Genomic DNA, 17179 nt, shown 5'->3' on the forward strand with positions numbered 1-17179 from the left:
AACCCACACGGTGACGGGGAGAATGTACAAACTCCTTGCAGACATATCAGACATTACTGTCTTGTTTGGTCCAGCAACCACTCGCAATGTAGCAAGACTATAGCAAACTGTCAGGTCGGCAGAAAAGGCCACTGGCTGCAGTCCACCATCTCTGTATGTGTCCAGCACAAAGAAGCAGGCAGGAAAATCATTGTGGACACTACCTACCCTGCAAACTTCCTGTTGCAAAACTCCATTCTGGGAAGCACTATAGGGCTATTAAAACAAAAACATAATTCCATTTTAAAAGTTTCTACCCCCAGGCAGTTAATCTGATCAATAATTCTGGTCTAGCCCCCTCAAACCCCTCCATCTGTTACCTCAGTCACGGCAATACACTGTAAACCACATTTCACACTGATGTTTACACTGCAGATACAGAATAGTATATATGTATTTATGCACATTTATTCCATATCTCTACTTTAACCTTATTTTTATATAATTCTTTATAACTGTTGAATCTTGTTCTGTTTTGATGCATGTCATGTCAACACACCACAACAAATTCCTAATACGTGTAAATGTACTGTATATGGTGAATAAAGTTGACCTTTGTTCCTTGGGTTGATTCTGGTGTCACCCATCCCATCCTGGGTAAAACATAATGCACCTAGTACAGTATTCCCTAGACACCTCTAATCCTGGCGTGAAGCAAGCAGTCTTCTAGACTTCTGAGCTCCAATAGGATCAGGTGCTTACAGACTTGTATCTATGAACAGAATAGGCTTACACACATTTTTGCCCCAATTTCCTCCATTTCAAGGGTAACAAACCCCAATTCTATTACACATTTCCTCTTAACAAATTGTAGATATAGAGGCCTTCATGAAGCATGAACTGTGAGATATTGTGTAGTTTAGTTTTGCAAGAATGAATAGCAATGCAAGATTGCTAGTAAGGCTGACAATTGGAAGGGTGAAGCCTGTGTTCATTGAATCAATGGACATTGACTTACGCTGAGGTTTTGTTCACAGGAGCTGGCTCAGAAAAACTTAAGGTTCCTTAAATAGAAATGGATTACTAGTTTGCACTTGCATGGACAGAGACTTCCCAAAGAAAGCAGTTTCATGGTCACACCTCATTGGAGTACAGTTACTCAGTCACATTGTCGTTGGAGTACATTTCCAGAGTCACAGCATCCTCTTTGGACCGCATTTCTAGAGTCATGCCGTCATTGGAAAACCATTTCACGAGACAGACTTCCATTAGAAAACAATTTCACAAGACAAACTCTCATTGGAGAACAGTCCCACAAGAGCGGATTCTCATTGGAGTGCAGTTGGATGTGCACAGCCTCTCATTGGAGAACAATTGTACATGCACAGCCTCTCAGTGGAGAATAGGAGAATAGTTGTACATACACAGACTCTCATTGGAGAACAGTTGTACGAACACAGACTCTCATTGGGGTACAGTTATATGAACAGAGACTCTCAGTGGAGAACAATTGTACATGAACAGACTCTCATTGGAGAACAGTTGTATGAACACAGACTCTCATTGGAGTACAGTTATATGAACACAGACTCTCATTGGAGAACAGTTGTATGTGCACACACTCTCATTGGAGAACAGTTGTTCGAACACAGACTCTCATTGGAGAACAGTTGTACGAACACAGACTCATTGGAGTACAGTTGTATGAACACAGGCTCTCATTGGAGTACGGTTGTACATGCACACACTCTCATTGTACAATATTACTGGTCATTATTTTTCTTGGTATCACATGCCAGCTCTGACTCATAGTTCCAAAATGAAGTTCATGTTCTGACTCCTACCTTTTTGTAGTTCCAACGATAATGATTCTCGACTGTGGAAAGCTTCCTTTGGCATTGACTCTCTGTCACCCAGTTTCACAGACACTGATGTATCGAAGATGAATCTTAAATAGTCACACTTTGTTTCTACTCACAGTAACGATTACAGAACTCTGGAGCTTTGAACAAGTGTACTTTATTCTAACTCCAACAGCAGGACTCCCTCTGGCAGGTGCTCACGTTGTGTATACTAGAGATGGTTAGGGGTTGGGACATAATCAGACAGTAAGGGAGGTGACATGGACAGACAGTCAGGGGTGGGACAGATGGTCAGATGTTAAGGAGTGGGACAGGCACTCTGATGATGAGAGAGAGAGAGGGACAGTATGATGGTAAGTAGTGGGACAGAGAGTGAAGGAGCTACGTCCTGGTGGTGGGTCAGATACATGATGGGATGTTGGCTGGGCCATTTCAGCAGCTTGTTGGTAGTAGATGAGGACGACTCTCAATTTGTTGAGGTGGGGTGTGAAAACCTCTGAAAACCTGCGCCAACCAACTGGCAGGAGTTTTCAAAGGCGTTTTCAATCTCTCACTGCTGCAGCTGGATGTTCCCAACTGCTTCAAAAGGGCAACAATTATACCAGTACCCAAAAAGAGCAGTGTGAGCTGCCTTAAAGTCTATCATCCAGTAGCACTCACATCTACGGTGATGAGTTGTTTTGAGAGATTGTTGATGGCCAGAATCAACTCCTGTGTCTGCTAAGACCTGGGCCCACTGCAATTTGCCTATCGCCACAATAGGTCTATGTCGGATGCAATATCATTGGTTTTCCACGTGGCCCTGGGTCATCTGGACAACACAAATACCTCTGTCAGGATGCTGTCTATTGACTACAGCTCAGCATTTAACACTATTATTCCTATAGTTCTGATCGAACTATAGGAATGGTTAGGGGAGCGGAGAAGGTTATTGAGGTCTCCCTACCTTCTGTCCAAGACCTCTTTCAGAGCGATGTCTCCAGAAGACGCGGTACATTATTAAAGACCCCTCACACCCTCTCCATGAACTGTTTGTTCTTCTGCCATCAGGCAAACGTTACAGGAGCATCAAAACTAAAACCACAAGGCTACTAAACAGGTTCCTCCCACAGGCAGTCAGACTGTTATATAGCTGCTCTACCTGACTCTGCTTTGGACACTTTTAACTTGCACTGGACACTTATAACTTGATTTTAACTGACATGTGGCTGTTGTGTTTTACTATTTATTGTTATGTTCATTATTTAGTGTTGCGTTTGTTATGTTATGAGTGCACTGCTCCTGGGAAACGCTGTCTCATTCTGCCCTGCAGAGCTGATGTACGGTTAGAATGACAATAAAGTTTTTTGAATCTTGAAAAGCTCCAGAACATGGGCCTCTGTACCTCCTTCTGCAACTGGATCCTCAACTTCCTCACTGGAAGACCACAATCTGTGCAGATCAGAATAAGCATCTTCACCTCACTGACAATCAACACTGGTGTACCTCAGGGATGCATGCTTCACCCACTGTTCTACTCTCTCCACCCCCATGACTGTGTGGCTAGGCGTAGCTCAAATGCCACCTATAAGTTTATTGATGATACAACTATTGTGGGCAGAATTTCAGATAGTGACAGGAGGGCACGTAGGAGTGAGGTATATCAGCTAGTTGATGGTGTCATAGCATCAACCTTGCACTCAAGTCAGCAAGATCAAAGAGCTGATTGTGGACTTCAGAAAGGGTGAGATGGGAGGAAACACACCAGTTCTTATGAAGGGATCAGAAGTGGAAAGACTGAGAAGATTCAAGTTCCTGGATGTCAATATCTCAGAGGATCTATTATGGGCCCCAACATATCAATGTAGCTACAAAGAAGGCATGACATCAGGAGTTTCAGGAAATTTGGTATAACACCAAAGACACTGATAAATTTGTACAGATTTACCGTAGAGAGCATTCCAACTGGCTGCATCACCATCTGGTATGGGGAACCACTGCACAGGATCGACAGAAATGGAGAAAGTTGTGAACTTAGTCAGCTCCATCATGGGCACTAGCTTACTTCATATGATTCAGGAACTATCATGGTCCGGATTGGGGTCCCTTTAAATTTACTTTGTTTATGTTACGATCCAGACCGTTGACTCCATGTTTCCTTTTGGTTCTCTGTTTTCCCGTGTCCCTCGGCTTTGGTGATTGGAGGCAATTACTCTCGACTGAACCGGTAGTTTATAGTCTCCGGCTTTCAGCCGTTCGGCGCGGGAGCATCTGCAAAGTCATCAAAGTTACAGTGTGCCGATGTCATTTGGCCGGAGCAAGCCTAGTCTCTGCCAAAGCGAGTGCTGGTAATTCGCCTCTCCTCACCGGAGCAACCCTGTCCAGTTACCTCGCCGAAGCGAGTCTGCAAAGTTTCCTCATCAAGGTGGGTCCGTCGATTAACCCGCCGGAGAGAATCAGGAGCCGCTGTCTACTGTTCCTGGGCCGAGTCCAGAGCTCGCCACTACCCGGCAGCATCCAAGTACAAGGTCCAAGTCCTGGCTCCGGCAGTATCCAAGTACCATGTCCAAGTCCAAGCCCTGGCCCTGGTGGCATCCGAGTACCAAGTCAAGTCCTGGCCCTGGCAGCATCCGAATACCAAGTCAAGTCCTGGCCCTGGCGGCATCTGAGTACCAAGTCAAGTCCTGGCCCTGGTGGTCTGTGATTCCTGTCCTACCCTCCTGTCTGAATCCCTTCTCTGCCCCTCTCGCCTCTAGCCCTTGCCTGCACCTCGGTCTAGTTCTATTGCTGGAGCTAGATAGGAACAGTGTTGTTCTTTGGTGTTTGTCTTGTCTTGTCCTCGCCTCCGTGGGGTAAGTCAGGCCATCTTGCCGTTGCTCTGTGAGGGGTCATGTTTTGTCTTGTCTTGTCCTTGCCTCCGTGGGGTAAGTCAGGCCGTCTTGCCGTTGCCCCACGGGGGGGGGAGGGGGGGTGGTCATGAGTCCTGGCCCTATGTCCTGTTCCCAAGGAGAGGTCCCGGCTCTCTGTTCTGTGTGTGAGTCCCGGTCCTATGTCCTGTTTCCAAGGAGGGGTCCCGACTCTGTGTTCTGTGTATGTGTCCATGGTTCCATGTACCTGCTCTCCCAAGACCGAGGCTCTGTTTTTCCATGTTCCTCCTCTCCCTAGTCCATGTCATGTCCATGCCTGGTTCTGGGGTCCGAGCCCGAGGCAAGACCCAGGTACTGGGTCCTTGCCCAGTCTCTGGCTCGGAGTCCATACCATAACCTCACAAGATGTGTCTTGCATTTGGGTTCACCCTTGCTCCCAATGCCCCCGCCATTGTGACAGGAACAGCTTCTTCCCCTCTGCCATCCAGTTTCTGAATGGACATTGAACCCATGAACACTACCTCATGACTTTTTTATTTTTATTTTTGCTTTACTTATTTAACTATATATATATAGTTAATGTAATTCACAGATTTTTCTCTATTGCTGTATATTGCATTGTACTGCTGCTGCACAGACAACACATTTCACAACATATGCTGGTGATATTAAACCTGATTTTCATTCCGAAGAGGGGTTGAGTTGTGTCTCCCTGTTCCCTTCCCTTCACTCCTTAATAGACTGAATGGTGAGAGGGAATGTAAACTAACAAAGATGCCTTTTTGGTGAAAGAACTTGCACTGTGCAAAGCAGTGTGTACTACAGCAGCTTCCTCTTCATAACCAGTCAGACTCTGGAATTCTGTCCATGAGATCATCTCTAACATCGTACAGAGAGCAACGGGCCATGTATTATATAATGTACAGTATCGGCTGGAAGGGCCAGACTTCAGAGGGAAAGGTATCCTTAAACATATGGCCATATGCCTTACCATACACGCCAGACACCAAAGGAATTTCTAGCATTTGGTCTAACAGTGGCTTTCCATTTTTCGGAAATCAGAGGTACAAAGGAACTTGGGTCTCCTCATGCAGGAGTCTCTAAAGGTTAACTTGCAGGTTGTGTCAGTAGTAAGGAAGGCAAGTGCATTGTTCGCAATCATTTAGAGAGGATTTGAATATAAAAGCAAGGATGTAATGCCAAGGACTTATAGGGGATTGATCAGACCCCACTTGGAGCACTGTGAACAGTTTTGGGTCCCTTATCTAAGAAAGAATGTGTTGTCTTGGAGAAGGTCCAGTAGAGGTTCACGAAAATGACGCTGGGAATGAAAGGGTTAACATATGAGAGACATTTCATGGCTTTGGGTGGGCCTGTACTCACAGGAGTTTAAAAGGTTAGAAGGAATCTCATTCAAACTCATTGAATATTGAAAGGCCTAGAAGGGGTGGATGTGGATAGGATCCCTATAATGGGACAGTCTAAGACCAGAGCACACAGCCTCAAGATAGAAAGATGTCTGTTTAGGACAGAGATAAGGAACAATTTCTTGAGCCAGAGGGTGGTGAATCCATGGAATTCATTGACGGCTGTGGGAGGCCAAGTCACTGGGTATATTCAAGCAGATGTTGATAGCTTCTTGGTTAGTAAGGGCATCAAAGGTTACGGGAAGAAGGCAGGAAAATGGTGTTGAGTGGGATAATAAATCACCCATGATGGTATGATGGAGAACGACGGGCCGCATGGCCTAATTCTGATGCTATGTCACATATCCATGAGCGTGTAAAGGACTGGAAGATGTAACCAATCAGAATGTAAATTCAAAAAAACACCTGAAGGAAACCTAAAATAAAGACTTATGGTTTTTCACTGGCCATTATTCTGGGACCTGTCTCCAGGAATGTACTGAAGTTTCTCCTTTTCTCTGCAGCGTTCTGAATAAGCAGACTCAAAACGGTGCAACGCCCCTCTACCTGGCCTGTCAGGAAGGGCACCTTCACATTGTTCAATTCCTCATTAAAGACTGCAAAGCCAACTTGAACCTACGGACACACGATGGGATGACGGTCCTCCACGCAGCGGCACAGATGGGACACAGTGCTGTGGTGCTGTGGCTGGTACGTCAACGGCATTATTGCAGCCGGGTGATCATGGGCGTGACGCCAATGCAGCTTGGGGCATCGGAGTTGGGAGTTCAATTTCAGTGTCCTCTGTAAGGTGTTTGTACATTCCTCCCCATGGACGTGTGGGTTTCCTCCAAGTGCTCTGGTTTCCTTCCATAGGCTAAAGATGTACCAGTTAGTAGGTTAGTTGGTTGCTGTAAATTGCCCCGTGATTTTGCTCAGGTTAAAAAGGTGGCTTGCTGGACAGGGCAGCTCATTGGGCTGGAAGGGCCTGATCTTCACTGTATCTCTAAATAAATAAACAATGGCATCAGTCAGAACGCAGGGTATTGCTTCATGGGACAACACACAAAATGCTGGTGGCAACACCAAGGTGGGAAATCAGTTGACACCTTTTATTAGGACTGAAAAGAAAGAGTGGAGAAGGCGGTATAGAAGGGGAGGGGAGGGGCGGAGCAAGAGCCGGTGGGTGACAGGTGATTGGTGCATTCAGGTGAGGGGGGAAGATAGGCAGGTGGGGGAGAGGGAATGAAGAAGCTGGGATGTGATAGGTGGAAGTGGGAAAGGGCTGAAGAAAATGGAATCTGATAGGAGGGGACAGTGGACTGACCAAGAGGGAAAAAGAGAAGGAAGTGAAAGGGGGATCTGGGGGTAGAAGTGTGTGGGAGACGGGCAGATCACGATGGCAGGGTAGGGGTAACAGAGAGATGATGAGGAGAAAGAGGGTGGTAGGGTCAGTATGATAAAGGAAAAGGAAGTGGGAACAGAGGGCTACGGTTATTGGAATTTAGAGAAATAACCGTTGATGGTGTCAAGTTGGAGATTACCATGCGGAATATTGTTTCATCGGACATGGCCACCTCTGCAAGGATGCAGGACACCTGTTCACAGCATTGTGTCAGGAGACACAGGAGCATTGATTCATGAAATACAGGCTTTGCTCATGAGATACTGAAACACTTAGGGTGAAGTGTATTACTAGCTTTCAGATGCTGTATATAAAATTGTGAGACTGTGCGTACCCTCAGTGACCACTTTATTAGGTACACCGGTACACCTGCTTCGTTAATGCAAATATCTGATCAGTCAATCATGTGGCAGCAACTCAATACATAAAAGCATGCAGACATGGTCAAGAGGTTCAGACCAAACATCAGAATAGGGAAGAAATAGAAGTGACTGACTGTGGAATGATCATTGGTGTCAGAAAGGACGGTTTGATTGTCACACACAGGAGTTTACAGAGAATGGTGAGAGAGACAAAAAACATCCAGTGAGCGGCAGTTCTGTGGGCAAAAACACCCTGCTAATGAGAGAGGTGAGAGGAGAATGGCCAGCCTGGTTCAAGCTGACAGGAAGACGACAGTAACTCAAACAACCACGCGTTACAACAGTGGAGTGGAGAAAAGCATCTCTGCACGAACAACGTTTGAACCTTGAAGTGGATGGGTTGCAACAACAGGAGACCAGTGGCCACTTTATTAGGCACAGGACACCACTGAGTGTGCATGCTTTCTCAGTGTGTGTGCGAGTATATGTTGGAATGGGAATCTGTGTGGGTATATACATATCTTACTTTGTTTAGGGATGCAGAATGAGCCCACCAACATCCCATTACACCCATTTGACCAATTAATCTCCTCACCTGTTTGTCTTTGGAAAGTGGGAGGCAACCAGAGCGCCCGGAGGAAACTGACACGATCATGGGGAGAACATGCAAACTCCTCACAGACAGCGATGGAAAATGAACCTGGATCACGGACACTGTTATAGAGTCATGTTAACCACTATGTCACCCTGCTGCCCCAGTCTGTATGGGGATGTACAGTATATACACACACTCATCAACATGGCTGCACATTACATTGGCGAGTGTGTGTATACGGCAAGTCATGTTTGTAAATGCCACACATGCAACCGTGTTTTGTGTTTGTGAGATGCATTTCATTTTGACACGAAACTGGCGATATTGTGAATGGGGAGGACGATGCAAAGAAACTCCAAAGAGGCCAGTGTTTGAGGGCAGAACAGATCCAATATGATGTGAGCGCACGTGAGACTCATTGAGCTTGGAGCACAAGATGAAAAGCAGGATCATTTTTAACTGGTGACAGATAAAGAAATATGAATTTTCAAAAGGACTGAGTGTCCTCCACTGACAGCTACCTTGACCTTGCAGGTGCAGCAGCAGAGAAGGCCTCCAGCATCCACAGAATTTCTTGTATTTATAGAAGACAAATGGCATGTTGGTCTTTATCAAGAAGGGATTTGAATACAAGAGAAAAACAGGGACTTGCTAAGCCTGCACCTGCAACGTCATGTTCAGTTTGTCTCTCCTTAACTAAAGAGTGATGTACTGATTTGCCAGATAGGTTACAGGAGTGGAGAGTTTCAGGGTAAGTCAAGTCAGCTCGGACTGTATCCTTTAGAGAAATGAGAGGAAATCTCATTAAACTTACTTAAAGGCTAGGCTGGCTCAATTCAGGGAGGGTGCTTGTCCTGACTGAAGAGTCCAAGACCAAGTCTCACAGTCTCTGAATAAGCAGTAGTTCATTTTGGACTGAGATGATGCAAAGTTTCGGAGGATGTTGAATCTTTGGAATTATTTATCCTGGAGGGCCGTGGCCATTCAATCATCGAGTTCATTTAAAAGAGAGATCAGTCGTAATGAACAGCAGAACAGGCTTGAGAAGTGAAATGCCCTTCTCCTACTCCTAGTCCCTATGATACGAGTTTGGATAGCTTTATATCATTTTCCTCAGCCAGCTTTCTATTTTATGAACTGTAAGTTACTGATGTTAGCCCTGCTTTCATATTTGTTAGCTTCAGTAGCCCCTCCTGTACAGCATCATGTTTTACAGCTTTTCTAAACAATTCTGCTTCAGTCTCTTTCTTTGATCCTTCCTGTCACCCGTCCATTCTGCACTTTACTAATGGTCAAACTTCACGTGGTTATGTATTAAAGAACAGAAAGAGGATCAGGCCATCTGGACCCTAGTCTCAACCAACATTCTTTAAGGTTACAGCTGATCCTTTACCTCAGCTCCATTTTCCACATTATCCCCATGGCGATTCGTAGTCCTACAGCCAACTGTGTCTGTGTCAGCCATTGAACCATCTACACTAATCCCAGTCGCAGGCAATTGGTGTGTAGCCTTCTGTACCTCAGCAATTCAATTGCGCATATAAATATCTCGTGACCTCCTCAATATCCATAAATCCACCCATTTCTGATTTGACCGGTACTCCGCAGCTCCTTTTGGCAGAGAATTCCAAAGGCTCCCCGCCACCCATGCCCACACCCCGCCTTTCTGCAGGGATTGGTCCCTCTATGATTCCTTTGTCCATTGGTCCCTCCCTACTAATCTCCCTCCCTGCACTTATCCCAGCAAGCAGCCATAGTGCTACACCTGCCCATTCAGGGCCCCAAACAGCCCTTCCAGGTGAGGCAACACTTCACCTGCGAATCTGCTGGGATCGTCTACTCTGTCTGGTACTCCGGATGTGACCTCCTCAACATTGGTGAGACCAGTGGTAAATTGGGGGGGGTCACTTTGTTGAGCACCTCTGCTCCATCCGGCAAAAGCATAACTTCCTGGTGGCCAAACATTTTAATTCCCATTCCCATTCCCATTCTGACACGTCAGTCCATGGCTCCTCTTGCGCCAAGATGAGGCCCCCATCAGACTGGAGGAGCAACACCTCATATTCCATCTGGGTAGTCTCCAACCTGATGGCATGAATATTGATTTCTCCTTCCTGTAAAAATGTTTTTCTCTCCCCCTCCCTCTTCTTCTATTCCCCATTCTGGCCTTTTAACTCTTCTCATCTGCCTATCACTTTCCTCTGGGTCCCTCCTTCCATTTCTCCTATTGTCCACTCTCCTCTCCTATCAGATTCCTTCTTCTCCAGCCCTTTACCTTGGCCACCCACCTGGTTTCACCTTTCACCTTCCACCTAGCCTCCTTCCCCTCCTCCGACCTCTTTATTCTGGCATCTTCCCTGTTCCTTCTCAGTCCTGAAGCAGGGTCTCACTTCGAAACATCGACTGATTATTCATTTCCATAGATGCTGCCTGCCTGGCCTGCTGAGTTCCTCCTGCGTTTTGTCTGTGTTCCAAAGATTCATATCAAAGCAGATGAGGAGATTTCTTATCTCAGTCCTGAATGGTGAACTCCTTAGTCTGACTTACAGACCCTTAGCATTAATCACCCCAGGCAGGGGAAAATCAACTCTACATCTACCTTGTAGTAGGTACAGTAAGAGCTTCATAAGTTCTAGTTCTCTCTCTCAAGATAATATAGGCCAGTTTGCTTTATCTATCCTTATATGAGAAACCTGTATCACAAGTATGTTATTTCTGAGATACGAAACTGGGCTATACTGTGTGTGTGAATGCTTGCTGATGTTGTACAGTTGTACTGAATCTATAATCTGCCTCATTCAACTTTCTCTTTTGATGTGTAATGCAGAGATCGTTCACCGACACTGATATCTCTGCACAGGACAACGAGGGAGCAACTGCAATGCACTTTGCTGCCAGTGGAGGGCATGCCAAGGTCCTGGAGCAATTAATAAAGATGGGGGCCAGGATGCTGCAGGATAACTGGGGCGGCACGCCTCTGCACGATGCTGCGGAGAATGGAGAGCTGGAGGTAGGTTACACAGGACTCTGCATATCATTTTCAGTCTTCCAGGCTTTGAAAGCCTAGTCTATATAAAGAAATAACTTAATACATTAAAATAATGCTCAAAAAGAAAAGTTTGAGGAAGCAATTTTTACAACAAATGATTGTAAGGTGCATTGTGGAATGAAGGTGTAGAGGAGAGAATGCAGGAAGATCTATTGGTATCTGTTAACATGTTGTTGGAGAGGCAGCAGGTATAAAGCCTAGGCCTGTGATTTTAAAGGAATAAAATATATTTTGTTAAGCTGATAAATGCAAGAGGGCTCTGTCCAAAATCTAAAGGTCCGTTGGAAGAGAAGAGAAACTGAGATGCCAAGTTAGTAGGTTAGCAAAGTAAGGGGAATGGGAAAGTGGAAAAAGCCCAGGGATCAATAACATAGAACATAGAAATCCACAGCACATTACAGGCATTTCGGCCCATGATATTGCGCCGACCATGTAACCTATTCTAGAAACTGCCTGGAATTTCCCTACTGCATAGCCCTCTATTTTTCTAAGCTCCATGTATCTATCTAAGAGTCTTTTAAAAGACCCTCTTGTATCCGCCTCTACCACCATCGCCGACAGTGCATTTCACACACCAACCACTCTGTGTGAAAAATTTACCCCACCATCCCAGTTGTACCTACTTCCAGTCATCTTAAAACTATGCCCCCTCGTGTTAGCCATTTCAGCCCTGGGAAAAAGCCTCTGACTATCCACACGATCAATGTCTCTATCAAGTCACCTCTCATTCTCTGTCACTCCAAAGAGAAAAGGCTGAATTCACTTAACCTATTCTCATAAGGCACACTCTCCAAACCAGGAAACATCCCTGTAAATCTGCTCTGCACTCTCTCTATAGTGTCCACATCCTTCCTGTAGTGAGATGACCAGAAATGAACATTGTGCTTCAGATGGGGTCTAACTAAGGTCTTATATAGCTTTAACATTACCTCACAGCTCTTGAACACAATCCCACGATTGATGAAGGCCAACACACCATATGCCTTCGTAAAAAAATTGTCAACCTGTGCAGCAGCTTCGAGTGTCCTATGGACACGGATCCCAAGATCTCTCTGATCCTCCACACTACCAAGAGTCTTACCATTAATATTATGTTCTGTCTTCAGATATGACCTACCAAAATGAACAACTTCACACTTATCTGGGTTGAACTCCATCTGCCACTTCTCAACCCAGTTCTGTATCCTATTGATATCCCGTTGTAACCTATGACAACCTTCCAGACTATCCACAACACCTTCAACTTTTGTGTCATCAGCAAACCTACTAACCCACACTTCTACTTCCTCATCCAGGTCACTTATAAAAATCACAAAGAGGGGTCCCAGAACAGATCCCTTTGGAACACCACTTGTCACTGTCCTCCATGCAGAATACGAACCATCTACACCCTTTGCCTTCTGTGGGCAAGCCAATTCTGGATCCACAAAGCAAGATCTCCTTGGATCCCATCCCTCCTTACTTTCTGAATGAGCCTTGCATGGGGAACCTTTTTAAATGCCTTACTGAAATCCATATACACTGCATCCACTGATCTATCTTCATCATGTGTTTTGTTATATCCTCAAAGAATTTAATCAGGCTTGTAAGGCATGACCTGCCCTTGACAAAGCCATGCTGACTATCCCTAATCAGATTATGTCTCCAAATGCTCATAAATTCTGCCTCTCATGATCTTCTCCAATAACTTGTCCACCACTGAAGTAAGACTCACTGGTCTATAATTTCCTGGATTACCTCTATGCCCTTTCCTGAACAAGGGAACAACATTTGCAACCCCTCAATGCTCTGGTACTTCTCCCATCCTTATTGATGATGCAAAGATCATCGCCAGAAGCTCAGCAATCTCCTCCGTCGCTTCCCACAGCAGCCTGGGATAAATCCATCTGGACCCAGCAACATCTAAGTTAATGCTTTCCAAAAGCTCCAGCACATTCTCTTTCTTAATGTCTATATGCTCAAGCATTTCAGTCCACTGTAAGTCATCCCCACAATTGCCAAGGTCCTTTCCCCTGGTGTGTACTGAAGCAGGATGGTTGCAATTTAAAAAATTAATGGCCTATTATCTGATCTAACGTAGACTCAGGAAAATCATAATAAGTGAGGCTGGAATCTGGAGCAACATGCTGGAGTAACGTAACAGGTTGAGCAGCACCTGTGGCAGGAGGGGAATTGTTGACATTCCTGGTGCAGGATTTAGATCTGAAATATTGACAGTTCCTTTTGACCTGTCCAGCCTGCTGAATTCCCCCAGTAGATTGTTTGTTGCTGCAGTAGAGACATAAATTATGGTAGATTCAGTCCCTTTGCATTTGTTTCCCTCAGCCTCACCTCCAGCAGTCAGCTCACTTTCTTACCAAATCTGAGGCCACCTTGTTTGCTCCTAAAATTTCCCTCATTGTCCTAGCCCAGTGAAACAAACTTTTTAATGACCACTCTCCTCCCATGCATCCCAGCCTTAGCTTCAAAATTCTTCTTTTCTAGTTTCTCCCCTATTTTCACTTCTGCCCTCTCTAATCTGATTGTCATCTTAATTACCCAGCTCTGATTCCTTCAGTCCTATTTCCACTAATGTGATGATCATCATGTTAGCCGATATTGTTAATGGTTCTCACTTAAGTCCTGCTCCATCTACAAACTTACTGTCAGCTCTTCAGAAGATCAGTACTTTACAGTCGAATGTCTCATCACTAATCTGGCTTTCCCCAGAAGTCCTGACGTACGGTGCATCTTCCCAAAGCTAAGCCTGATCTTCCTGAAGCTTTTTGTCTGTATGACCTTCAGATGGCTTTCAATCGCTACCTCCGAAACAGTCATTAATCTCCATCAGCACAGGTACACCACAAGACAGTGAGCTTAGCTACCCGCTCTAATCATTTAACATAAACATGAGGAATTCTGCAGATGCTGGAAATTCAAGCAACACACATCAAAGTTGCTGGTGAACGCAGCAGGCCAGGCAGCATCTCTAGGAAGAGGTACAGTCAACGTTTCGGGCCGAGACCCTTCGTCAGGACTAACTGAAACGTCAACTGTACCTCTTCCTAGAGGTGCTACCTGGTCTGCTGCGTTCACCAGCAACTTCGATGTGTGTCACTCTAATCATTTTATACTTCTTAATGTGAGGCTAGGCACAGCTCCAATTCCATCTTTAAGTTTGCTGATGATACCACCATCGTAGGCCAAATTAAAGATGGTGACAAATCAGCAAATAGGAGAGAGACTGAAAATCTGACTGACTGGTGCCACCACAGCCTCTCATTCAATGTCAGCAAAGCCAAATAGCTGATCATTGGCTGCAGGAGAAGGGAACTGGAGGCCCATGAGCCAGTCCTTGGCAGGGGATCAGAGGTGGAGAGGGCCAGCAACCTTAAATTCCTCGGTGTTATCGTTTCAGAGGACCTGTCTGGATCCAGCACATACGAATGTGCCATTACGTAGCAGCACCTCTACTTTCTTTAGAAGTTTGCTAAGATTCGTCATGTCATCTAAAACTTTGACAAACTTCTATAGTTGCATAGTGGAGAGTATACTAACTGGTTACATCACGGCCTGCTATGGAAATACCAGTGCCTTTGAGTAGTGTATATAGCCAAGTTCATCACGGTTAAAGCCCATCCCCAGTGAGCATACCTACGTACAAGGAGCGCAGCCGCAGGAAAGCAGCATCCATCATCATGATCTCTTCTCTCTGCTGCCATCAGGAAGGAGAAACAGGAGCCTGAGGATCCACACCACCAGGTCAGGAACAGTTACTACCCCTCAACCAACAGGCTCCTGAACCACTGAGAATAACTCAATATTTTTTATTACTTATTTATTATTATTTTGTTTTCTTTCTTCTTTGTATTTGCATAATTTGTCATCTTTTGCACATTTTTTTGTTTGTCCATCTCTGTTTGTGTGCAGTTCTTCATTGATTCTATTGTGTCTATTTGTATTTACTGTGAATTCCCATAAGAAAATGAATCTCATGGTCGGAGATGGTGACATAAATACACTGTGATAATAAATTTACTTTGAATGACTAGGTGTGTTATTAGGACCAGACAAATTTAACACTTTTCATGTTTCTCAACCTGCCTGCAGCCTTCGATAGGGCTAACCAGGCCATCCTCATCTGGGACCTCTAACGCAGGCCAGCTAGTTGGGATAGTATTGACCCATATTGTCTAAGAGCCAAATATTGATGTTCTGATAAAGTGTCATTGACCCAAAATGTTAATTCTCTTTCTACACAGATGCTATGCAACTTTCTGAGAATTTCCAACACTCCTGTGTATTTTCAATCTTATTTCTCTATCAGTAGAAAATCTCCAGTGATAGATTCTCTCCAGTGTTCACATCATTATACCTGGTTTTCCTCAAGGATCAAGCCTTAGACTTGTATTCCCCATTTTCAATATGGACCACCCCAAACTACAACTTCAGTTTCTGTATTTATAACCTTGACACCCAGTTCTAGCTCACGCCAGCACAACAGCATAGCTGGTGGAGCCACTGCCTCAGAGAACCAGAGACCCGGCTTCAACCTGACCTCAGGTGATGTCTTTGTGGAGTTTGCATGTTCCCCTGTGAGTGTGTGAATGCCCCAGCTACTTCCCCCATCCCAATGATATCTGGGTTGTAATTGGCTACTGTCAACTTGCCCTAGTGTTTGATAGGGTCTTGGTAAGGCTGGGGTGGAGATGGGGGTTAGGGGGAGGGTTCTGGATAGTTGGCTTGAACTCTTTTGGACAATGGGTCTGATTCAGTGCTAATGACTCTATGACCTCTCGAAATCACTGTTCTAAATTATCAGGCAGTCTGTTCAAAATTAAGTACTCGTTAAGATGAAGTTGCCACCAGCCTCCTCCATCCCTCTCCCTGGCAACTACCAGAAAATAAACCTGATTGTGAACAACTTTGATGCTTGGCACGGACAGCCACGAAACAACGAAAACCGTAGATCTCGTTCAAAGAAAAACTTCAATCCCTCCCCCCACCCCAATGTGCAAAACGAAACAAGTCACGCAAATGGCAGAAAAAGAAACAAGTGAGAGACACAGAATATAAATCACCAAGCCACAGAGCGCTCATCGAGAGAGTCCAGGCATATTCAGCTCAGCTCAATTCAGTTCAATCCAGCGCCACACTGTTTGCTACCTGCAGGCCGACCCAGTCAAAATCCAACGAAACAGCAACAGAAGAGGGAGTGACCAGAAAGCAGAGACACACCACAACATGAACCAGAGGGGCCAGTCCATAAACGGCGCCGATCAAACCCAGCCCAAGGTCCAGGACTCTAGTGGCACCATCCTCCGACAGCATCGAGGGAGAGAGAGAGGCCAGTCAAAATGCGGGGACATTCTTCCAGGAGCAGCAAGCAAGAGGGAGAGACAGACTGTCACACACAGACACCTTCCTCTGACAGCAGCGAGCAAGAGGCTGGCAGACGTCACTGAACACCCAGTCACCTTCCCCTCTTGCCACGCTGACTTCAACCTTCTTTGATGATTTAATCAGAGGGATCGGCGCAAAGTGGAGTCGATCACGGGCTCATGCCTCATCTCCAGACCTTTTGTCCTCGAGGCTGCACACTTCACTCGAAACCTCACCAAACTCCCTTGGAGACATCAAAGCACCAGATTGCACAACTGGTCTGAAAAACACAACACCAAAATGCAGATCACAGG

At 45.4% G+C, this 17179-nt stretch overlaps 1 protein-coding gene across 1 annotated transcript in view; it reads left to right on the plus strand.

The window, feature by feature from the left end:
* The window catches only part of espnla (espin like a), a 110927-nt gene that overhangs the window by 35353 nt on the left and 58395 nt on the right, over positions 1 to 17179 (plus strand). Inside the window, exons 3-4 of the mRNA XM_072256970.1 lie at positions 6618 to 6804; positions 11283 to 11465. Of these exons, the coding sequence (XP_072113071.1) occupies positions 6618 to 6804; positions 11283 to 11465 (370 nt within the window). The remainder of the gene's footprint in view (positions 1 to 6617; positions 6805 to 11282; positions 11466 to 17179) is intronic.

This window comes from Mobula birostris, chromosome 4 (assembly GCF_030028105.1).
Source record: "Mobula birostris isolate sMobBir1 chromosome 4, sMobBir1.hap1, whole genome shotgun sequence".
Lineage (NCBI taxonomy): Eukaryota > Metazoa > Chordata > Chondrichthyes > Myliobatiformes > Myliobatidae > Mobula > Mobula birostris.